The sequence below is a fragment of the Apostichopus japonicus genome, chromosome 18, assembly GCF_037975245.1.
Source record: "Apostichopus japonicus isolate 1M-3 chromosome 18, ASM3797524v1, whole genome shotgun sequence".
NCBI classification, from domain to species: Eukaryota; Metazoa; Echinodermata; class Holothuroidea; order Aspidochirotida; family Stichopodidae; genus Apostichopus; species Apostichopus japonicus.
In genome coordinates this window covers 16,630,024-16,655,398 of record NC_092578.1, presented here as the reverse complement: position 1 = coordinate 16,655,398, position 25,375 = coordinate 16,630,024, and the positions used below count along the sequence as shown (strand labels likewise).

The 25,375-nt window shown below is 36.8% G+C and overlaps 2 protein-coding genes across 2 annotated transcripts; one reads left to right on the top strand and one right to left on the bottom strand.

The window, feature by feature from the left end:
• Positions 1-2,564: 2,564 nt before the first annotated feature.
• Positions 2,565-9,566, bottom strand: LOC139959119 (proline-rich transmembrane protein 1-like). The gene is made up of 4 exons (XM_071956708.1): positions 9,249-9,566; positions 7,524-7,597; positions 6,584-6,724; positions 2,565-4,550 (listed from the first exon to the last, which is right to left on the bottom strand). The coding sequence occupies exons 1-4, from the start codon at positions 9,262-9,264 to the stop codon at positions 4,380-4,382; spliced, it is 402 nt and encodes a 133-aa protein (XP_071812809.1). The 5' UTR covers positions 9,265-9,566; the 3' UTR covers positions 2,565-4,379.
• A 1,631-nt stretch (positions 9,567-11,197) lies between these two features.
• On the top strand, positions 11,198-24,496 carry LOC139958577 (transmembrane protein 98-like). The gene is made up of 7 exons (XM_071955727.1): positions 11,198-11,353; positions 14,004-14,206; positions 15,898-16,044; positions 17,737-17,889; positions 18,911-18,970; positions 21,492-21,609; positions 22,431-24,496. Exons 2-7 carry the CDS (start codon positions 14,046-14,048, stop codon positions 22,587-22,589), a joined length of 798 nt encoding a protein of 265 aa, XP_071811828.1. The 5' UTR covers positions 11,198-11,353; positions 14,004-14,045; the 3' UTR covers positions 22,590-24,496.
• The last annotated feature ends 879 nt before the right edge of the window (positions 24,497-25,375 follow it).

Genomic DNA, 25,375 nt, shown 5'->3' with positions numbered 1-25,375 from the left:
AGAAGTTACAACATTTTTGCTTCGTTTGAGAACTTCAAAAACACGAAACAACCAACCACGCAGTGGAAAGAAACATTAGTATGTTGCTCCTGCACTCACAATTCAGTTCTGAGAAAAGCGGAACTCTACAGACTGCAGTAGTTTTCCAGCTAAGACATGATATTCAGAAATTGATGATTTATTATGTGTTTATTTTCCGGGAGATTAACTACAACTTACATAATATAATCTAAACCTTGAGTCTTATACAGTCAATGTAGTACTACAAGCTGGAAAGCTCAAGCTGGAAAGTTACTCTGTCAATGCTAGTCCAGTTTTGGCTACTTATTTCCCAGTATTTGATCGACATAACCCGCTGATCTACATTTATTCCAGGTATACAGATAAATATTTATATGGCCATATAAAGCTAGATATAACTGGATAAACAGTCAATCCAGATAAAGATTTATCTGGCCCAGCTATATGGATGCAATACATTTTTACCAGATAAAATTTTATATGGGCCATATAAAACTTCATTTCATATCAAGTTATATCTGCCCAATTTTATATCTGCATGGCCAGATATAAATTCCAGATCTGGAGCAGATCTGGCCCAGATTGATAATCCAGATTGGCTCAGATCCGGATTCTTATATCTGGCCCAGATCTGGGATTTCGGTAAGGTAATTACCCAAAACCCTTCTCAATTTGTTTTGTCCCCAAATCAAAATAATTCAAGAAAATTGAAGATTCTGAGCATAATAGACGCACCGACACTTTCGAACATTGAACAAAGTATCAAAGATAAGGTGACCAACGACCCTGATTTCCGGGGACATGTACCGTCGTGAATTAAAAGTTTCCCCCGGATTTTATATATTGTCCCGGGAATATCCTCGACTGCCCTGGCTTATTTCAATTTACCTGTTAGTAGAAACAGCTTCCAGCAATGTAAGCAAATTTTTAATACATTTCCAGATATAAATAATTTCAAATTCAATTTTGGATATTTCGAATTCAATTCCAGATATCTCAAATAATGTTTCCCTAAGCTTCTTGATATCTTTAATTTATGTTCTTGATTTCTTAATATCATTTTGAGATACAAATAAATCCGGCATTTGGCTTATTACCATAAGAGTCACTGATACCACAGGAACATATCTAATAGCCAGATATAGATACGGTTTGCTTTGTGATTGAACGCCTTTCATAAAATCTATTAGAAACTGCTTTTTCTCGTTAGAAAGAAGTTATCACATTTTTCGCCTTGTTTGATAACTTAAAGAACACGAAGCAATCAACTAGGTGAAGACAATAAACATAAGTATATGTTGCTCCTGCACTCGCAATTCAGTTCTGAGAAATGCGGAACTCTATACCCTGCAATAGTTTTACATCTAAGACATGACATCCTGTTCTCAAAAATTGATAATTTGTCTGTGTTTATTTTCTGACAGAAAAATTACAACTTACATATAATTTAAACATTGAGTCAAATATACTGTAACGGGGATTGACTTATCACCCCTCCTATCAAAATTAACTATAATGTATTTGTTATTAGAGGGCGTGCGAAGGTAATAACTTTGTTGCTGTATAACGCATAAAGACAAATCTCTACGTTATCGCTGTCTCCTACTTTACAGGTATTAGTTTATGAATATTTATGTTCATTTAACAAACAATAAACTAATCATTAAATGTAAAACATGTTACTATTCTAACTAATGGTAAATCAGAGTCAATTACTCTCAACTGTAGTAAATATCAGGATAAAGTAAATCGTCGCTATTTGCAGACCTAATGTTAGTAGACCCTAGGAAGCGACGATTGCCTACAGCCACTAAAACGTATTTTTTGTGATATTTCATTATTAATTCAGCCTTTTCATTAGTTATTCTTATGATAATCCAGTGCTAGGGTGCTTAGAGGTTAATTTATGACATGTGTAATGACCTGGATGCAAAATTACGTGCTTACCCAGAATTAAAAGTCAATTCGAAAGTTATAAAAGTCAATTCAAAGGTTGTGGATGAACATGAACATACGGTTGAGCGCATGTTGCTATACATTGTCTGGGCATGCGCAGTAGATACTAATTAGGGGAATCCCTGTCTGTCATGTAATGTTCTGCGCATGCGCAGTCGGTATTATTTTATTGTCTACTTAGGAAATCCTCATTCTGGGACCGTCTGAACAGTTGTGTTATTAGTTTGTATTGTTTTGGGCTCATTTTACTAACGGATTTAGGGTAAAGTGCAATTTATTTTAGAAGTTTAACCATTGTTTATTCTTTCCACTGTTATCATGTGCGAAATGGAGACCGAGATAGAACGAGTCATGATAATAAATTTGTTGCTGTATAATGCCTAGCGGCAAATCTCTACATCATCGCTACAGGAGTATAGGATCCTGGCCATCCTGTTACAATATTAGTAATATTATATTACACAACTTTATCATCACTTTCAATGATCAGTTCATTTAATTACCATGAGCTATTCAAGTGTTACACATTTTCTTTTTTAAACTTAAGAAGCTCATATAAATTTCAAGAAATAACATCCAAGAGAAAATATATTTCCACCAGAAATTTTATTTTTAAAAAACATCAAAATATGTAGTTCACTATAAAAATATAATGTATAAATTTCTCAAGAAATAAAAAGAGGTGATGCAGCTATAGTTAATAGAAAAAGAAAAGAAAGTTATATTCAAAAGTGAGAGTCACAGGTTTTAACTCATATTATAACTTCTTATAAACTTTATAATATAACGATGATAAACTTAAATTCTTATGGTACTTCTCAAAAATAGTATTTTTATAAATGTTTCTTGATCAAGATAGCATTTAATGGCAGAACGTGGTTTTGTTGAGTTATAAGAACGAAAGAAAAAATGATACAAAACTGGTCCAACTATGATAAGTTTTTTTTAAATTTTTTTAAAATTTTTTAAATTTTTTGGGGGTAATAAAATAGAAACTGGGGTACTATTGAATTACATTTTGCATTATCCATTTCATACTTAACTAGCATATACTTTTAAAGTCTATTATATTTTATATCTTATATAAAGTTGTCCGCCAGATGTTCAACTGAACTTAAACACTGAACCCATCCTCCACAGAGGCTCTAAGAGTCATAGTGGTCCCATATATTATCACAAGGTTTCCTATTTGAACGGTTTGAGTTTTCCTTTAATGTATGAGAATATATTAGCCTTTTACCTATATTCTCCAGCCCTGGCCTAGGGATGCAGCCCCACCTGCTACTCCCGACCCGACCACAAGGAAAGATAAATAGAGCAACAATTTGTCAGCACAAACTCCCCTGTGAAATGTTAATCTGTATGTTGAATGTTTAAGCCGTTTCTAATATTACAAACCAATGGCAGTCTGTATTCTGAATCCAACTCAAGTGTAATGAACCAAATAACCTATTGCAACCAGAACATCACTAAATGTAAGCCTCAAAAGATCAAAGCAAGATTTATGACCAAAAAAAAATCAGACCATATAAAGAAGCTTGTTTATTCTTCAAAAGTAAGGCAGGCATCCTATTCTTCGACAGTATTTAACTTGAAATCTCTCTCTCTCTCTTTCAAGAAGAAACAGTACATCAGAACTTAGCAAGGACTTTTAGAAGAGATTCCTTTCATCAGACAAACAACAAATTAATGTCTGGAGTCTAGTCTTTCTTCTTAATTAGAAATAGGAAATGGTCTATATAAAGCTCTGCACTATTGTTCATTATTCCATCCAATCCACGAGACTACAAGAATCTCTACTTTGTCAAGACAAACGAATGAATCACTTAGAAGCAATTTGAAACCTACTGACGGTAATTTCAGAAGAGTACAAGATCACTAGAACTAGAGCCAGAATACTTATGTATTGCAATCTGTCTGCCCACTCTATCAATTCTCATTTTCAGAGATGGAAATTTCTGGGGGTAAAAAGAAATCTCATACTATGATAACTAGCTATATATGTATATATATATATATATATATATATATATATATATATATATATATATATATATATATATATATATATATATATATATGTTAACAAAGAAGTAGAAACCATAGTTTTGGAAAATTCTAGACACATTATATGACATATGATAAAGAAAACTTAAGAAACTCTAGGACCAAAGTTTCTTCAAATATCAGGAAAACTGATAAGACTTTTTTGGTTTACTTCCGAAAAATCACAAATATGGAAAGGAGATGACTAGGTTTATCTTAAATTGCTTTATTCAAAACAGAAATAATTTAACCATAATCATATGATCTACCAATTGAATCGTGTTAAAATATCATCTACCGATTCTTGCTTGGATTCCATATTCTACATCCACTATCTGATGAGAGCCCGCATGGAGCTACTCCTCACTTAACAGATTAATGAGGAATACCGCGTAGAGCACACAGAGAAGCAACACCAACACTAGGCAAGCCACTCCTATCCCCAGGGTCAGACACACAAACTTGCGAGCTGAGACGGAGCTCCTCTCAGCCATGTCTCTATCTCCACGCGCAGCAGCCTGTTGAACCTGGAGGCAAGAGGAAAAAGCAATCCAAAATATTTTTTAAAATATTTTTACAAAAATTTCAACAACAAAAAAATTAAATTAATTTTTTTTAAATAAACAATTAAAAAAAATAATAATTTGGTAAGAAATTGAGCAAAGCCAGCATTTTGTATAAGATCAAATGTTTTGTTGCAATTTTGAGCAATGTACAAACTACTGATCAATCTTCAATCCAGCTAACATACATATCTTTGTTTATAGTATTTTGTTTTCAGATTTGCAGTGAGTCTGCACTTGTGCTTAGTATTCCAGCATCTGTAACCCATCCTTCCACCCGTCCCAGTGGTTTTAACCCATACTCTGGAGCATTTTGGAATCAAGTATAGATAAAAGGACTGAGTCAGGTAGCAATAAGTCGGAACCGGGTACCCGATATCATCACCCGGTTGGGTAACGGGTACCCGAAACTCTGCACCGAATATTGAAAAAGAATCGCGGAACTACAGTAGCCAAACATATTGTCCATAATGGCAGATTGCTATGCCAGTCCTTACTTTACACCTCCGAAGTATTCATTTTCAATTTGATACTTCTGTTGAACATTATCAACATCTGTTGTTATCAACAGCTGAATTTCATGTTTTGACGTAAAATGAATAATAATGCAAATGCACATGAAATAAAGAAACACCTTGCAAAAAAAAATACTTCCGAATGTTTTCTCATACTACGATCCAGGTTTCATTTTAGCAAGGGATTGCGCGATTTCGGTAATTTGATTTCAAATCTCACATGTCAAACGTTGCCAAGACGGGATTTCCTGTAATAAATTTCAGCTCTCAACTTGAATTAGACAGACATTACAGCTGTGAGCGTTAAGTGATTTATTGCTAAACGATCGCATCTGGAATAAAAGTTTAGTAAAAAGCCACTTGCGAGTATTTTTATGTAAGTTATCTTATCTATAATCCATCTTAAGATTTTTGGGCAAATGTTTGGGCAAATTTCCTTGCCAGTGTTTCCTTCTATGAAATAAATGAATGAAAAAATTATTTTGAGAATTTCAATATTTACGCATGAAGGAATGTATACAGTAGCAACAACTATGAGAGGAAAGCACTTGCTATGGACTACCAGAGGTACAGTAGCTGCTTGATGACAACAAGTACATGTCCACTGGACAAAATAAAGTTTGTGTAAAATCCCCACAAATCTCCGACCAGATGGTAGCCTTAACTCACAAAGAGTCAACATGGAAATCTAGCTTTACCATCTTTTTATGCGCTCGAATTGTATCGCAGTTAACTGGCACTAAAATAATTCACCGAATACTTTCATTTTTGCTGCTTTCTTGGACCACATGGTAGCCTAACACCACATGCAGTCAATGGGAAAATCTTGCCTAACCATCAGTTTGCCAAAAAATAACCACACACTTTGCATAGCCTTGTTTACAATTAGCTGGAAATCGGCAAAATTGTTTGGAAGGTATATGCTATGTATTTTACGTACTGTTCACTTTTGGGATGGAATGAAGGTTTCAATTTGAGTAGTTTTCACCGATATAATATTTTCCTTTTCAGTGTTGAGTGATATTATCCACACATGAAAAAGAATCACTGAGAATGGCTAAAACTTGATATAGTTAGTAATTAAATCAACCATCTACACTACAAGAAAGTTATTTCATGAAATTAATCTTCCGTAGTCGCGTGTCTTGATAAATCAAATCATGCCGACCTACTGAATTATTGAAATCATGAAAGCACTCGCGTAGCAGTTACATGACTTTTCCCTCAGAAAACAGGTACCCATTTGTGCGTTTTCGAATCGGGTACCCAAACGTTGGGTCGGGTACCGGGGTATCCGAGGTACAAGACTCAGGCCTAATAGGTAATAGCTCAAAATATAGTACACATAGTCATATTTTAGAGCCTTGTCTGGTTAAGTCCAATGTCTTTGATAATCACAAGTATGCCAACGACAGACTTCTGGTGACCCATTCATCTATGAGCCAATCGATATTATATCATCATGTTACTCTTTTAACTTACTTCCGATGCTTTGATGATAGCAACGATGCCAGTCGGCCAGAAACAGCAAATTGTCACCAAGATGGCCTCAGCGAAATAATCCCTTGGCGGATCTGTCAATGGTGGTTGTCGGATCATCACCTGTTGAGCAGGAAAGGACCCCTATGGAAAGAAAAAAAAGTGAAAATGGCAAGATTACGGGGAGAAATTTGTTTCACACCGTTTTGGCCTTGATGACTATGTAATTCTTTGTCTACATACTAATGGCTATACAAGCCTATTGTATTTCTATTGATGAAGTGTCTTAGTTTCTGAGAAACTAACTATACAACCCCTGGTCCAATCAATTGAACCGATAGGCCACCGATCGTTTAATGTGTCATTTTCTCAAAACTAAGGATCTAACCTAGAATGAAGGAACTTTGTGCTAAATGGTCTTTACTTAGTAGTCTGAAGTTCTGAACCATGTATCAAAAGTTTAATTTTGGACTCAAATTTGTCACTTGGCAAGAACAATAAAGTACTGTGCAAGGTACACACTACAACATATCTATTCCACATAACCATTCTGTTTTACCAAAGACTTAATTTATGTTGCACTTATGTCCACCCATTCTTTACAAATTTTGTACAACTCAAATTATGGAAACTGTTCCTAAATTAAGGGTCATATTAGTTTACAACTTGCTATTAGATATAGACCTCAATTCACTGTATGACTTACTTGGGTCGTAATAAATTGGTGAAATTATCAACATTCACAAAATATGTCAACAACTCGTTATTGGTAAGGGGAGGGTGTGATATAGGGCAAGGAATGATATCAAACATGAGGGGTGTAACATCAAATTTGCTTTTGGTGGCCTGAGTGTCATAAAACCATGGAAATAAGGCTGGAATAAATTCTATAATTACATAGCAAGAATGGATTGAAAATATTAGACAACTTTTTTCTATTTACCTCAGTATCGTACTGTGGAGGTTCATCCTGATAGGGTTCTTGGTTATCAATCAAATGAACCTTTGCTTCATTGGCTAGGGGAAAAAAGGAGGGGAAAAAACATTCATTTGTTCAAATAACATCCAACAAAGCTACAGGATCTTTATGAGGCATGCACACAGATGTTAAATAGATAGAGGTACTGTTGTGTAAATTTAGGGTTACATACTAAACAAAGGTATATGAGGTGTGAAGACTCGCCCAAAGAGAAACGTCTAATGCCGGTAATCTGACTTAGTTTGGAATGAGGTGTAATAGAAGTGTTAGACACTACCATCAATCGCAGAAAATACATACACACAGCTTGCTACCATCGGTAATTAGACACTAGTGTATACTAGTCAGTACATACAGCTGCGGTCAATACCCACAGCACAGTGTACAAACAATACAGCAATGGACATCTCAGGTCCAGCTAAAGATAACAAGGTATCACGTTTCATTACTGTACTGTCTGCATTTTGTAGCGACACGAACAAAACTCACTTGCAAGCAATGGAAAGTTAACTTTTTCAGATGGCCAAACGCGGTTTGGGGCGAGTCTTCAATGCCTTTAAAGTTAGAGTACATTTATCTTTCACAACTGTCTAAATGTCATATTATGCAGTTTTGGTCCATGAGGTTTTATGTAGTATTTGTTTCTTAGAAACAAAATTTAGAAAAACAATGGATTATTTGTATGTTTTCAGAAATTTGCTTTCAAAAGGATATGTGATGAGCTTCACAATACAGTATCATAAGTTAGTTAACCTGTTTGGTGACCAGGTATACCGGTCAAATCTGCTTAACGAATTCATCATATCTTCTTAAATCAAAACTATTTAAAAGATATCATTGGTGATTTTGTCAGATTTGGCTGAGCTGCTATACTTTGGTTAATAACAGTCATCTCACACTGCTTCCTACTACCATTTGCTAACGAACACAGAACCAGCAGGTGAATGGCATTGTGTTTAATTGATCTAGGAAATTAATTTAATAAAAACAACATTTCATGAATTACAATTAATTGTAATTCATGAAATGTTGTTTTTATTAAATTAATTTGTCCCTTTATGTCATGTGTGTTCTTTGAAAATCTTCTGCATAGTAAACTTGGTAGCCTAGTTCTAGACCAAGGACTAGCACATGATGAGAGATTTCTAGGCCTCAACCCCAGTCCCCTTACATAGTGACTGTGTATTGTGACGCCCGGAGGTGTGTCACGTTATCAACAGTGTTATCAAATGTTATCAACATCAACATCAAATGATAACAAATGTTATCAACAGTGTTATCAAATGTAGTAGTAGTAGTAACCTATCATCAGTCCATTTGAAAGAGAATTGATACCCAAGTCACTCATGATTGATCCTGTTTGGGCACAGATACATCAAACAACTTCACTGATAACTATGAACGTATTATTCAGTAGTCTACTTGTGTTAGTCACATATTAGTGGTGCATCATAACACTAACATAGCAATGTTCAGTTAAGGTATTTAGTACTAGGCTAGGTCTATTACTACTACTACTAGTACTAGCCTTACGTTACTAATACTGTAGGCCGACTCTAGTTACTCTAACGTAGTAACGTTTATGTCATTGAGAAAACAGGTTAAAAACTCACAATTAACGCTTATCCAATGCGTACAAGACAAATACAAAAACTTAAATTGTTAATAAAACTTGTAAAAGGAAATTACCGTTCTGGTTCTCCATTTTCAGTTATAAGTGTGTACTGATATGGTATCATTCGTACGTTGCAACTAACAAATCTTCGGTTCAATGTTGACGTAGTACCAGCAGTACAGTTCGTACAGTCTCTGGTTTGTTAATTCTGAAGGTCATGCGATGACGTAATAAGATCTATGATGAGTCAAATTTCCAAGAAATCAGGCGTTTGGCTTGCCATAAGGGTCACTAACAGCACAGTAATAACCAGATATAGATACGGTTTGCTTTGTGATTGAACGTCAAGATTCATAAAATCTATTGGAAACTGCTTTTTCAGGTTAGGAAGAAGTTACAACATTTTTGCTTCGTTTGAGAACTTCAAAAACACGAAACAACCAACCATGCAGTGGAAAGAAACATTAGTATGTTGCTCCTGCACTCACAATTCAGTTCTGAGAAAAGCGGAACTCTACAGACTGCAGTAGTTTTCCAGCTAAGACAAGTGATATTCAGAAATTGATGATTTATTATGTGTTCATTTTCCGGGAGATTAACTACAACTTACATAATATAATCTAAACCTTGAGTCTTATACAGTCAATGTAGTACTACAAGCTGGAAAGCTCAAGCTGGAAAGTTACTCTGTCAATGCTAGTCCAGTTTTGGCTACTTATTTCCCAGTATTTGATCGGCATAACCCGCTGATATACATTTATTCCAGGTATACAGATAAATATTTATATGGCCATATAAAGCTAGATATAACTGGATAAACAGTCAATCCAGATAAAGATTTATCTGGCCCAGCTATATGGATGCAATACATTTTTACCAGATAAAATTTTATATGGGCCATATAAAACTTCATTTCATATCAAGTTATATCTGCCCAATATTCTGCATGGCCAGATATAAATTCCAGATCTGGAGCAGATCTGGCCCAGATTGATAATCCAGATTGGCTCAGATCCGGATTCTTATATCTGGCCCAGATCTGGGATTTCGGTAAGGTAATTACCCAAAACCCTTCTCAATTTGTTTTGTTTCCCAATTCAACATAGTATCAAAGATAAGGTGACCAACGACCCTGATTTCCGGGGACATGTACCGTCGCGAATTAAAAGTTTCCCCGGGACATGTCCCCGGATTTTATATATTGTCCCTGGAATATCCTCGACTGCCCTGGCTAATTTCAATTTACCTGTTGGTAGAAACAGTTGCCAGCAATGTAAGCAAATTGATTGTTTTCAATTACATTCATGGCTCATAGATGAAAGCATCTTAGTCAATGAATAATTTTATCATCGGATGTTTTTCACATTGAAAACATCTTTTGAACATACTTAGTTATGTATACTAAGGGCAAAAAACATAAGGAAGCAGGATGAAAAGTGTGAAACTTGAGCGTTTTAACATCATCTTTGAAACACACAAAACACTAGAGACCTAGAGACGCAAAGTTTCGGTGTAAAGTTAAATCGTTTTAATTTCAGGTAGCCAATTAAGTCTGTTTCGTTCAGTAATTTTTTCTCTTTGTAAAGTGCTAAGAGAGTTAAGAGAACGTTTTGACTGATTGAAGTGCTATACACTTTTGTTGTTGTAAACATAGAACTCAAAGGGGGGGGGGGGCATCAACATCATGTCCCCGGAATGATTGGGAAAAATATGGTCACCGTAATCAAGGAGTGTAGTATCATGAGTTTAAGGTTATGGCTTTTTCCATGTCAGTACAGCTTTTAAGTTTAAACTGCCCCGCTGGATTTCAGTATCAGGATGTGAAGCATTTATCATACTGGAAGTTATAAATAGCTGTTGGCACAAAAAAAAAACAAAGGAAGACCCCCAAATGAAAAAGAAAGGAGTGCAGGAAAAGATGTTGTATTTAGTTAAATGTTAAGTAATCGCATTGGTACTTTTCTTTCTCTTTGAATGGATGGACTTCGTTGCATAAAAAACAACAACTGCGTCGACGGCGAGCGATGCAATCGTGCAAAGGCCATTCCTACATACTGCCACCATAGAGCAATGTTTATCTTTTGGTGACAGAGTTAGGGCCTAAATCTTCCATTTCTAGTTACAACAAAGCTAGAACTTAAAATTCAGTTGGCCCAACTACCCAACAATCAGCCCAATGGTAAGGAACTTTTGCGGATTTCAATTGTTAAAGCAGACTTAGTTCGAATGTTAAATTGACAAGTGTTGTGAGACCTAATAATATCAATCTGCATATCAATCTTGATACCAATTGAGGTTGGTTAGGCTAGCTGCTTAGGCTAGGCCTCTCGTAGTAGTAGTACCATGGTGGGCTCATAATTGACGCACTTAAGGATTTGATCAACATGTCTATCAAGGAAAAATCCAAAACACCCAACTGTATGCGCTTTTCATATGTGTAGTTCCTCAGAAATGTAATGATATCAAAATAATTATTGTTCTGTGCCTATGTAATGTACAATTCAGCAGAATTTGACCACAAAATGTCTCCCGTGTCAAGTTCTTTCCCTACCCCAGAATTGACACATTCGTCGATCAGTTAACGGTAACTTTTGTGTAAGTATACATCCATTGACTCTGGATGCTGTTTGCTATGCTCTGAGCCTCAAAGCTCAGACAGGTCAGGTCCCAGAGAGTAGTGGTATCGTGTTGAGGTAATTTCGGTTATTTTTACGTTTTAGGGAGTAGGCCTAGGCCTAAGTACATTTTGTGGGAAAATTCTATTCCGAAATGTATACAGATGAGTGATTGGGATTTTTCATTGATAGATATGGTTGATCAAATCCTTAATTGTGTCAGTTATGAGCCACCATGCTACTAGTACTAGCCCTAGACATACTACTAATTAGTACCAGTAGGCCTATCATAGTAGCATGATTGGTCCAATTAAATGACAAACTTCAGACATCGAACTGACGAAGTTTACTCATTGTTAAAGATTTTGTCCAAAATCTATTGGGCCTATAGCCTAGCCCTATATGTAAATACGGCAAGAATGCATAGTAGGTAAGAGAGTTGACTGGGCATCTGTTCATCCCGCTACTAAGAAACTTTGCATTCTATAGTTGTAACAAAATGAAATATCTTGAAACATCACATGTGTCATTTGAAGAGTAGATATCTATAACCGGTTTCAGTTGTTTTCCGCACACGTTACTTTCCGCACATTACTTTCCGCTGACAAAATTCTTGTGCGGAAAACAACTATTTTTTCCACTTACCTGTACACTATATTTTTCCTCAATTTTAGGATACCAAATTCAAATATAAATAACATGAGAAAGTATCAAAGAACGTCGATAAGCATGGTTAGACTGAGTTCATGTTAGAACAGTTAAGCTGCTTATAATTTACAGTAGGTTTGGGGTGTTTGTAATTAGGGATAACTTAAAGAAGTATGAGGCATAATATTATATAGCCCTTTATATTCTCACTCTGTACTCTGTTATTGTTAATGTGAAAATATCACAAAAGACACCCCTCCCCCTCTGCCCGCCCCCTAAAGGATGAAACTTAGCGAGACCAAATCGACACGGCAGCTCATCTTTTTTCACCTTCATGCCATATCGAAAACTACAACCAAATAAGGTGGTGCTGTTTAACTAAAATTAAACTTGTGCTTACAGCCTAAGCTAGTGCTTACAGCCTAAGCTACAACCTTCGCTATCCTAATAATAATCTAGTCTCGAAGCTACATTTTATCCTGCCAGTTAAATGCTTTCTTCTCCATCCTCCTAAATCCTTCCATGTACCTAATCATTTCAGTAAGTCATTCTGTTCCTCCCAAAAAAAAGGTCCTTTCCGCTGAAAAAAAACGTTACTTTCCGCTGAAAAAAACGTTGTTTTCCGCTGACAAATTTGTGTGCGGAAAACACCGTTTTGTTTCAGTGGAAAGTACCGTGTGCGGAAAATAACGGTACCCTCTATAACCAATCCTTTAAGTTAAAAGTTATTCTCAAAAGGCTATTCCTGTCTGTCTGTCTGTATTTATGCATGTCTATTACAGCTTAACTATTGTTATTATAATAATTAAGCTGTTGGCCTATTGCCAACATGTTGCATTTGGTGCCAAGGTGATTAAGTTACTTAACTGTTATTTTATTAAAGGTACAGTATTGACGTTACTGAATGCAGATACACTAAAGATTCCTCTAAATATGACAAGTATAAGTTCAACTAGTCTATGGCTTAGCTAGCATTTGAAATTTTTCTTAGACCTGTAATACCCAAAAATACATAGAAACACAAACTTCAGAGTACGTTCTTATTTTGAGGTACAGTTTGCATGAAAGGGGCATTTGCAAAATTACTCATTCATCATGCCTTTTTTTTAACGTACAAAGTCGATTACCATGTCTTCAATTTGCATTGTGTTCTGGACTTCATATCCACTACAAAACTATGCCAGTGTGCAAACCTATGGGTATTTAAATAAACTCTCAAAGAGCTCAGCAAAATTACTTGTTGGGCAGCTTACTTAAATTTTCCACACAAACTGCTAAGTATCGGTTATTACCTTAACCCAAATCAAATGACCAGGCTTTGTCCAGTGTGGTTTGTAGTTTTGTAATTGTATTGATGGGGTATTATTGCCCTTTATGAATATAGTTTCATTTAATATCATCACTATTCTAATGGGGGAAGTGAAAACAAGTTGATTTGGTTGATCCTGCAATTGTGCCTGTGTTATACTAATCTAAGTAAGTAAGAGATTAATATATTGTATCCAATTTTACAATCAAACTGACGTCTTGATTGATTGATTTTTTATGATTTCTTTTTGACCGAAGGTATCTTTAATGGAGTTTCAAGTCCAGACTACCTAAGTCTCAATGAGCTCTCCAATCAGCGGGATGGAGGCGGTGGTAATTGTGGCTATTTCAGTATTAGCGTTTCTCTTTGCTGCTGCCACTATTACATTGATTGGGCTCTGCTGCCATCGCTACTGTCGTATGCTGGATTTGCGGTTAAAGCGATCTGTGCTGCGACTGAGGTTTGTTATTTTTTTTGCTTTCTATATTTCAGTTTTAAACAAATTTTGTTACAAAACCTTTTTTTTATTTTTTGTTGTTGATATTTTTGATATTTTGATATTTTCATTTTATATTTTTATCAGTGCTGTCTATATTTGGAGCACTTAAATCCAATAATGCTTACATAGCAAATGTTCCCTAGGTATGACTGAATTTGCATACAAAATCCTGAATAGACATTGTTATTGTTGCCAAGTGATTAGGCTAATTACCAAACATATACCATATTGGACATGAGACCATTTTGAGATAAAGGAAAGTTTCTGTGGCATTGACAAAAGTAAAAGTCATGTCAGTAAAATATCAAGCATATCATAACGGAAGAACTTGATAAAAAAAAGTAGTTGCTAGCTAAGTGCACTAAGCTTCAGTAACATCAATATCAGCTGATACTTTACTGTGAAGATTTTACAAGATATTAGGAAATAAAGTGACCAATAATATGGGCTATACTGCAGGTTTTCGGACCATGAAATGAACTATCAGTAGATCCTGTGACCATAAAATGGGATATCAGCAGATAATGTGACCAGATTAGAGGATATCAGCACATTGTTTGACGGTAGTATGGGATAACCCCGTCCTTTGATACAGTGACCATAAAATGGGATATCAGCAGATAATGTGACCAGATTAGAGGATACCAGCACATTGTTTGACGATAGTGTAGGACCACCTGATTATGTGATACCAGTAAATATTGTGAACATAAAATGGGATATCAGCAGATAATGTGACCAGCTTGGAGGATACCAGCACATTGTTGGACGGTAGTATGAGATAACCGCCTGAGTATGGGATATCAGTAGATACTGTGACCATAAAATGGGATATCAGCAGATAAAGTGACAAGATTAGAGGATACCAGCACATAGTTTAACGGTAGTATGAGATAACCGCCTGAGTATGGGATCTCAGTAGATACTGTGACCATAAAATGGGATATCAGCAGATAATGTGACCAGATTGGAGGCTACCAGCACATTGTTGGGCGGTAGTATGAGATAACCGCCTGAGTATGGGATCTCAGTAGATATTGTGACCATAAAATGGGATATCAGCAGATTTATGTTGACAAGTTGATAGCAACATGGGACATTAAAAGATACTGCAATGTTGGTTTATAACCTCAGAAAAGAATAATGGGGCAAAAATGGCCAATTTACAACACAAACACAAAGCTACCAAGAAACGTTCTGTGAGAAGCAAGTTATTGTGTATTTGATCATTTCATAAAACAGTCTTGCCGCGCTGTACTTAACCCTGGTCATTGGTAACTTGTCACACCTACAAACCAAAGTCTGCACAATTCAAACAATCTCTCCTGGGGCACCACAGTGCACCACAGCCACGTGTACCCTGGGGGACTTCCCATAGGGTGTAGCCACAAAGCGGTACACGCAACTAAATTTACAAGTCACCTCGCAAGTCCCCATTTATACACCTGGGTGAAGAGAGGCAATGGAGATAAAGTGCCTGGCCCAAGGACACAACGCAATGATCTGGCCAGGGCTCGAACCTGTAATCCTTAGATCACAAGTCCACTGCCTTAACCACTTGACCACAACGCCCTCTGTCAATATTATATGCTCTCAGTTACTCATTGCTCATCACTAACTGAATCAGTTTACACTTGACTTTTCTTCGACAGAGATACAAGAAGAGGACACAATATGTCACTAGTAAGTAACGCAGAGCTTCCCAACGAAGATTACGAAGTGGAACTGAAGAGCGTTTACTTCTCCAATGAACAGCTCAGTGACATTCTGCAGGACGAAAAATGGGTGGACGATGCCACGTAAGTTTCCTCCTCACCCCTGTCTCTCAAAATAATAATAATAATATTTGCTTTTAATATAGCGATAGGTTTCAAAGCGCTTTACAGACGTTAAATTACCCCTGGTTAATGATAACCTGTCCCAGAGACCATCCCTCCAGTAGGCAGCAGTTATATACTGCGCACAATGACAAGTTACCTCACAGGTACCCATTTAACCCCTGGGTGGAGAGAGGCAAGTGAGATAAAGCATCTTGCCCAAGGACACAACGTAATGAACTAGACAGGAATCGAACCAGCAATCCTTGGATCACGAGTCCGACGCCTTAGCCAATTGGCCACCACGCTCTCACTGTCTCTCGTAATCTCTCCTGTATCTGTTTTTATTCGCTCTTGCTTTAGTCAGCTAAGTGAATTTGTAAAAGATATTTGTATTTATTTGAATGTACCAGCAGGTGACATCAAAAAAAAAGGGAAAATTGCTTTTTCCGTTCTTGTTAAGCTGAGTGGGCTTCTTCAGTGTCTATAATTTCTTGCTTCTCGAATGTTTTCTTGAATGGCCTTCTTGAATGTCTTCAATCATAAGGTCTCAAGTTCGAGTCGCTCCAAGATTAATGTATGTCGTCCAGTTACAGAGTTGTTGACAATTTATAATCATGGACATTAAATATGTTTCTAAGAGACTGACTTGCTTGCAGCTTTGATAAGCCTATGCAGCTTCTTTGCGAGTTCCTGCTTGCAGGAGGATCTAAAATACTTACAAATACTTACATAATTGAAAGATTATGGGATCTTGGGTGCCATAAATACGGCTCTCCGTCCTATTGTGCGTGACCGATACTGTTTTACAGATCTCCATAGATATTGTACAGCATTGTAACATAACTCAATCTATGTGCTAGTTGTGAAAGAAGCTTTGTGATTTGTTGACGACCAGACGTTGTGTGTTAAGTTGTCAAACGAACAGTGAGCAATCACAATTTGTTAAAATGTGCTAGTTATGACTGTGCTAGTTATGAGTGAAAACTGAATGTTGGCTCGAATATGTCACACTAAGTGTGAACTAGGGTATGTGCAGGTACTTTGCCCAGAAGGGGGTCCGTTAGAGATTGGTCACAGGAATTCTCAGTGATTTCAGAGACTGTAGCTTGTCAAGTTTTAATGGAACTAGAAAGGGCCGGTATGACAGCGCCCTCTGTGGATTTGGCGTGGCTGGATATCCCCGTTCTTGTTAGAAAACATTACAGTATGTACATTTCAACATCTGGAAACAGGAAAATTAATAATTTATCGAAAATATATTCTTTTTCAAATGTTGAGGACAATGGTAGAAAAGAATGGACTTAAAAAAAAGCTAAACTTCCAAGACAAAGCTGATTTTGTAAGAATGCAGAGAAATTTTTGTTGGCATGTCAGGTTTAATATAAGGATGGTTAGGCCTTAGCCTTAATGCACTGTAAAAAGAAGACAGTTTCTGTTATCAGAAGAAAGATTTCTTTCTTTGTTTTGAATTCAAAATCATATACAGGTCTGTTATGCATTAAGAATCAGATATCTTTTTGTACAAGTTCAGTGAGAATTCTAATATAGTTAAAGGTCAACCTTTTTGCAGCTATTTCTGTATTCTTTCCAGTGAACGTAGTATATTCTGCGATTCTTCGATGTCACCTCTCTAAAATGTCTTTCCCTCTCTCTTTTTTTTTTTGATAACAGAGGTTTAATTCCACACTGCCTTGAAATTCTGAAAACTTGCCATCTACTCACAGAAAAGTTGGTCGCCATGACCATTGGAAATACTGCCACGGTTAGCTCTAAAGAATCGTCATTGGGCGACATCGTCGTCATTGCCAAACGGATCAGCCCAAGGTAGGTCTGTCATCATCCCAGCAAATAGAGATTGGTTTCGTCGACATTTTTTTAATACCGCAACTGTCAAAGCCGCTCTTCAAGGTCCATTTAGATCAATTCGTTCATTGCGATCCTTTATTCCCATAGCGACGAATTTTTGACAGCTGGTCTAGTCATGCTCTGTATCAACTAATAAAGTGAAAAGTCAAACGTTTTCAAATTTTATTGTTGGCCTTATATGGGGATTAATGCACTGAAAAAGTTGTTTACTTTCTGGTCAGTGAGAGGTCCAGAACTGATCATTTAATGGGTGACGGGTGGAAAAAAAACGAGTCGTGTATCTGATCTTCATCAACAGTCTATACCATTTCTAGCCGTTTTCTGTCAGTGTGGGTAAACAACACGAAAATCACTCATCCTTGGATGGCAATCAAATCTGTTTTGTCCTCAACAAAATTGCAACACATTATAAACTTGTCGTTTGAGAGCATAATACCATTGAGTTTTGTGTTGCATCTGAGGAACTGATCAAATGTGCAAGAGACTACAAGGTCCAGTCATTTTGACTGATAAACCTCAACTGTGTAAAGGCTGATTTCTCAAAAGATACATGTGGAATAGAAGTACGTCCTGGACTGATAGAAGTGTTTTTTCTTTGTTTTTTTTTAAATGTCTACAACATATCAATATTAATTTTGCACCTCAAGTCTCCCTTTATGATTTGGATTAACACCTAGATGATGCAGAACATTTTCACTAACATTTTGTTGGAACAGATCAACTGCTGTCACTTGAAATATTCGTTCACAGTCGTCACATCTCCACTGTGTTTTATATTTTGTCTTATCTTCAATGTCAAAAGGCGTAATTAACCGAATTGTAAAATTTTGAATGCTGTCATTAGCAGAATAATGTCTTTATTTCCTTTCACCATCTATCAATTAATGAATGAATAAATTAATTAATTCAACTCCTGCTCTCTTTTCGTGAGATACCTGTACAACATTTGTTAATTTCCTGTGTCATTTGTTAACTACAGAGTCGATGATGTGGTCAAGTGCCTGTACCCGCCCATCGATCCAAGACTAATAGAAGCAAGGTATTTACGCTACAATAACATGTCTTTTTCCACGGTCTTCAAGGTACATCTGTACAGTCTTGAAGTGAAACATTAGTGTTCTTAATTAGGCCAGAAAGAGCTAAATTGGTGACCCTAGACCAAACAGTCGTAGAGTTACCAACCACAGCAAATATTTTATTCCACACTTACCATGACAGCAAAGGTATGTGAATACATGACCGTGACAGGAAAGGTACGTGGATATATGACCATTACAGAAAAGGTATGTGAATGTGTTACAGGAAAGGTACGTGGATACATGACAGTGACAGGAAATGTACGTGTATGCATGACCGTGACAGGAAAGTTACGTGGATGCATGACCATGACAGGAAAGTTACGTGGATACATGACCGTGACAGGAAAGGTACGTGGATACATGACCGTGACAGGAAAGGTACGTGGATACATGACCGTGACAGGAAAGGTACGTGGATACATGACCGTGACAGGAAAGTTACATAGATACATGACCGTGACAGGAAAGGTACGTGGATACATGACCGTGACAGGAAAGGTACGTGGATACATGACCGTGACAGGAAAGGTACGTGGATACATGACCGTGACAGGAAAGTTACATAGATACATGACCGTGACAGGAAAGGTACGTGGATACATGACCGTGACAGGGAAAGGCATGTGAATGCATGACCGTGTCAGGAAAGATACGTGGATACATGACTGTAACACGAAATGTACTCGGAAACATGACCGTGACAGGAAAGGTACGTGGGTACATGACAGTGACAGGAAATGTACGTGTATGCATGACCGTGACAGGAAAGGTACGTGGATACATGACCGTGACAGGAAAGGTACGTGGGTACATGACAGTGACAAGAAATGTACGTGTATGCATGACCGTGACAGGAAAGTTACGTGGATACATGACCGTGACAGGAAAGTTACGTGGATACATGAGTGTGACAGGGAAAGGCATGTGAATGCATGACCGTGACAGGAAATGTACGTGGATGCATGACCGTGACAGGAAATGTACGTGGATGCATGACCATGACAGGAAATGTACATGGGTACATAGTTACAGGACAGTTACGTGGATACATGACCGTGACAGGAAAGGTACGTGGATACATGACCGTGACAGGGAAAGGCATATGAATGCATGACCGTGACAGGAAAGGTATGTGAATGCATGACTGGCTATGGTAGTAGTAGTACAGTAGTACAGTTAAGATCAAGTACAACATCATGAGTAGTACCAGCATGTATAAGTCATCACTTTAAATCAGGGTGGAAGTTTAACATAGGAATAATTCTTTTGATGAACTGCAGCAATCCTAATATATACCAAATATGTACGACAAAACACTCAAACACTTAAAAATAATCAATTTTATCGTCTGTACCATGGTTTTGTCTATTATTAAGGTATTTTGATTGGGACAACTGGTTTTGGGACAGGTAGTTCAAGTCCTGTTAATTAAATGATTCAAACTTGAAAAAGATTTAACTATTGTAAAATATCCTTGAACCAGAAGATTATACTTGAAGCAAATGTTGTTATCCTTCTCTAGCAGCTCTTTACCCTTACTATGGAATGTATAGTAGGACTAGACTCATCTCTCTGATGGTTCTAAATGAATTTAATATTACGGAATGGGGTTTGAACTCATAGACACGTAGATTTACAAACTCCTCAAAGTAACTCTCCCTACAAGCCCTCCTCACCACACCATGTACCAATTTATCAATCCTGATTTGTTGATTCTTTTGCCTAAGGTAATAGTAATCCATGCGACCGGTGTGTGTATGTGGCTGTGTATCACTATGGCTCGTCACTTAAGAAAGAACATGGTTATTCAACTCCATACTTGGCAAATGGATGCATCTTGGTGACGAAAAGAAGCATATGTCATCTGCAATGGTCACCATAGGTCAAAGTTTGAAAAACCTTGTAAACACTGCAAATTCAAAAGCAAAAGCTTGGATGATTTTCGTCATACATCTTGTTTTTGTTAAATTTTGTATTATTTTTTTTTAGGCCAAACGTGATTTGACGTCACCAGCAGTAACAATACAAACTTGGTATTTTATTCTTGATATGTGGATCCAACTAAATAAGTCAAAAAACCTTGCTGTGACGCTCGGGGAGTTCAAAGGTCATGGAAAGTCACCATCGGTCAGATTCTGGAAACCTTGTCTTAGCAATTACTCCAAATCGTGTAAAGCTGCTATGAACTTGATTCTTGAGATGTGGATGCACCTAAATATTTATTGAGTTAAAAAACCTCGTGTGCACAGTTTACATTCAATTTTTCACACAATAAATGCGGCCTCTCAGCATTTTTTAAGTTGATCTTGGTCAAAATTTTATTGTGCTTTGCCAGAACCGGCCTTAAGGCCCATGAATCTCTGCTATACTTTATTATTTGATAATTTATACTGAGATGAAAGATTCTCTGGGCAGTGACACATGGTTTAGCTCTTTTTTGCCTTGCCTTTGCAACATTCTCCTTTCCTTCAATCATTTCAGATCGGCTGCGCTGCTGTTATCTGTTCAGAACCTCGTGCTGACTGCCAAGTATGCTTTAAAGTTGCCATTTGTGGAGTGGATCGATAGTTCCTTGTCCGAGATGGAACACCATTTACAGGTAAGAAACGGTCAAACCGCCGCTTGCAGCAAAATCAAATGGAAGTGTTTGGGAGATCACAAGCTCGTGCCAAAATTGACAATGTATTAAATCAACTTTTATTATTGTAAGGATTTTCAAATATAGCATTTGAGTTTGAATAAGCTTTGGTGTCTGTTGGCATGTGGGGAGGGGAGGGGGTAGGGGAATGAGGTTGTTGATGTAAGCCCTGGATTGCCCAAGTCTATGGTTGACAGGAAAGAGTTATTGAAGTTGCATGGAGTTAATGCCATCTTGCCCTGGACAGTTTATGGTTTCGAAGCATTGGGTTGTCAAAAATGGCATTAAAGGTTGTGCATCTGTGGATCAACAATCTGTGAATTGTTTGCAGGCAAGAATTTGTTGAAGTTTCAGTTTAAGTCCATGCCATCACGCCCCTGAAGGGTTAACTGTTTGTAATACTGGATTGCTAAAGGAAGCAACGTTTAAAAGTTAGAATCGATGAAAGTAGCACTTAAAGCACCGCAAGCTAGCATTTTGGAGGGATGAGGTCGTGGAATGAAACTGGGTTTACCAGATTGCAACATTTTTACAGGCATCTGTTGTTGAAGTGTAATATTTTGGAGGCAATAACATGCAACCCTCTGGATTTCTGTCTTATTGCCATATTTTTACGTTTTAAATTTGTAGTTCATTTGTAGCTTTGCAGTTTATTTTTAGTTTGACGAGATGGCCAAAAACTTGGTAACAGTTTGCCAGAGCGAGGTAAAAACATTGCAACCCGTTAGAATAGGTCAGGTGAATTTGACACGGAACGGCCAATTTCCATTTTCGTCCAACAGATACTTCGAGAGGCTTCAATAATATGCGATTCTAGGACTTGCTCGATATCGTCAGGTACTGAGAGTTCAAGCCAACCCCAGGACCCTCAACTTGATGAGTTGGGTGCGGTAGGACCCCCTGTACCCGAGGAACCTTACTCTGTAGCGTCCGTGCTGTAGACAAAAACTGAAGTAGTTTTATCTAAGGAGTATGTGAATCATTGCTAGTAAGTGTCAATGAAAGTATGGTTGTATGTCTGTAAGCTCTTTAATCCCAGGGTTGAGGGGACAGGGGGGGCAGGGGGAGAGGAGGAGGAGAGATGGTGTGAACTTTGACCTATTCCTTTACTTTTATGGTCAATGTATAAATAATTCACGAACTGTGAATGTTCGAGTCTGACCTCATGGATTTTGCACTTATATTTTATGGTATTTTTTTGACTGCATTATGTTGCATTATGTCAACTTCAAACTGTACAGATTTATGTTCATTAGTACTATGAGGGCAACCAGATTTATATGGTTACATCTCAGTACTAACCTATAATATTATGAGATCATTCCTAATGTATTAATCTTCCAATATTTTTAATTCAAATTCAAATTAATTAAGTATGCAGGTACATGTGTTCATCAAGTTTATCAAGTTCATCTGAGGTGACCAAAACAATATGAAATCTGCAACAAGGTCATAACTAGCCTGCTTTAGAGTCAGGGATGGGGAGAGGTAGGTGGGGGGTTGTGCGACACTACTCTGCCCCCCCCCATCTATTCCATTGTGATAGACAATAGCAAGATCAACAAAACATTCCTAACACTTTATTCATTTGGCTCTTAGGAACTTGTCTTTCCACAGATCCTTGTGCCTAATTAGAAGAAGCTTGCTAGAATCCTGCAACATATATCTACACACTGCAGATGAATGGATGCGTCCTGTTCAGGAGCATATGATCGGTGGTGCACATTATAATAACCAAGTGATGAAATAGTAAACAAATATCAAAGGAGATATATAAGATAAATATCTCAAAGTGACTCAAAAAAATGAAAAGAAAAAAAGTCTTCCAAGCTTTAAGAACCTCAAATGTTAGTAAGGTTGGATTTTTTTTTTGGCAAAGAAATCTGAAATTTCAAGAGAGCGGAAACAGCATAACACAAAAAAGCAAAAGCAAAATTATGCAAGTGAATCAAGTTTTCTGTTGTAGTTTCACTGCCTTTTGGAACCATATTTTTGCTAGTACAGAAGTCTTATTTGCTTTGAAAATATTGAATTGTGTATTTGACCTGTTATGACATAAAAGTGGAGAAATTGTGGGACCGTTTTATAAGTGACCATAATTTATTCTTCTTGGTATGACCATGTCAAAGTTGGCTGTCATATGTAACACGATTCTCATTCTAGTCGGCAGTCATTTATCAAGCACCGTTGGTGCGGGGGGGGGGGGGCTATAACAGATCTCTGAGGGGTAGACAAACTAGAGTTGCCAGCCAAATGGTCAAAGAATTAACAAACTTTCTCATGGCAACTTTTTTCATCTCACCAAAAAGTATTGAGTCCAAAAATTGAAGAAAGCAATTAGGATGAATATGGGAATTTAAAATTTGAAAAATCTTCCAGAAAGCTAATGGGAGAACGAAAGTATTGAAGGTAAATGTAGCCTTAACATTTCCCCACCACGTTAACCCATTTACATGTTGGTGAGGGACAACACTGAGGTCAAAAAGCAAGCCCTCTCTTTCCAAAATGCTCAAATAAAATTGGTAGGGTACAGACATTCCATAGATACTTATAATATAAGCAACAGACATTAAACCCAATACATGACCTCCCTAAAGTATTTTTCTTTACGTGTTTTACTAAATCTTTAATGAGCAGCAGTGCCCATATATCTGAGGAGGATTTCCTACATAATGCCATTTTTGGGGGGTTGGGGGGGGGGGCTCAATTGGTGACAAACTTTTTGAAGTGTGTACAACTAAAGCATCATAGAACACAATCTTTATGCTCCCAACAGTATTTTGCCAAAACAGTTTGTAAGAACAGTATTCCATTTTTCAAACTTTAATAAAAACTTCAAAAAAGAAAAGCTGCTTAAATTCTGAGTGCATCTCCTTTGAAGTGTTGAAGCATTGATATTATGGGCTCTTGACATGATACGTTTTTTTTTTTTAAATTAGAATATATGAAGGTAGAAGCATTTCTACTGGATGCAGCAAGTTTGTGCACATTTATGTATGGTATGATTTGAACGTTTTTGACCATTTTAATATTGTCCATGACGTGCAGCGAATCTGAGCTGCTGTAAGCGATATCTACTTGACATCTTAATTTGACAAAGGCAACAGCAGATGTTCAAAAAATAGTATTAAAAATATGAAATACAGGTACACCTTAAACATTTCAAATAGCAGTATTAAATGGAGACTGGTATTAAGCGGTTGTATTTTTTTTAGTGTTTTTTAGAAATATTATCTCTCAAGTTTGAAACTTTAAAAGAGGGTTCTGATATCAATCAATTTCATCTTCTTTACATGAAAGGCTTAAAATATTTTGAAACTGTCATAGATCCTTTTCTCCAGCGAGAAAAGTACATTTTTAACGAATAAACTTTTTTTTAACCATGGGCATAATTTTGTTCATCAGTCGCAATAACTCGAGAGCTGATGGGTGATTTAATATCTAAGAAAATCATAATTTGAAAGAAAAATGTGCAGCTGAGGTCTTCTTCTAATCATGTGCCGTTAATCCGTTATCTTTCAATGTCGGTGATTTTCTTACATTTTTTTTTAAAATGAAATCGTAAATTGAAATGAAAATCTATTTTTCTCTTTATAGGTATCTGTAAATACTTTCCTGTAGTACTCAATTTGATCCTTTTTTCTCTGTATCAATTCTATGCACAATCAACGGTATATCAATGAAAACAACGAGAATAAGAAGAAGAAAAAACCTGATGAATAAGGTT

What these genes read in the sequence shown, in the direction of transcription:
- LOC139959119 (XM_071956708.1), bottom strand. An exon ending in CTCCACAGTACGATACTGAG is followed by an intron (nt 6,725 to 7,523) that starts GTAAATAGAAAA and finishes TTCTTTCCATAG; the next exon opens with GGGTCCTTTCCTGCTCAACA. An exon ending in CTATCATCAAAGCATCGGAA is followed by an intron (nt 4,551 to 6,583) that starts GTAAGTTAAAAG and finishes TCTTGCCTCCAG; the next exon opens with GTTCAACAGGCTGCTGCGCG.
- LOC139958577 (XM_071955727.1), top strand. Translation starts at nt 14,046, where the DNA reads ATGAGCTCTCCAATCAGCGGGATGGAGGCGGTGGTAATTGTGGCTATT. An exon ending in AAATGGGTGGACGATGCCAC is followed by an intron (nt 16,045 to 17,736) that starts GTAAGTTTCCTC and finishes TTTTGATAACAG; the next exon opens with AGGTTTAATTCCACACTGCC. An exon ending in GCCAAACGGATCAGCCCAAG is followed by an intron (nt 17,890 to 18,910) that starts GTAGGTCTGTCA and finishes TGTTAACTACAG; the next exon opens with AGTCGATGATGTGGTCAAGT.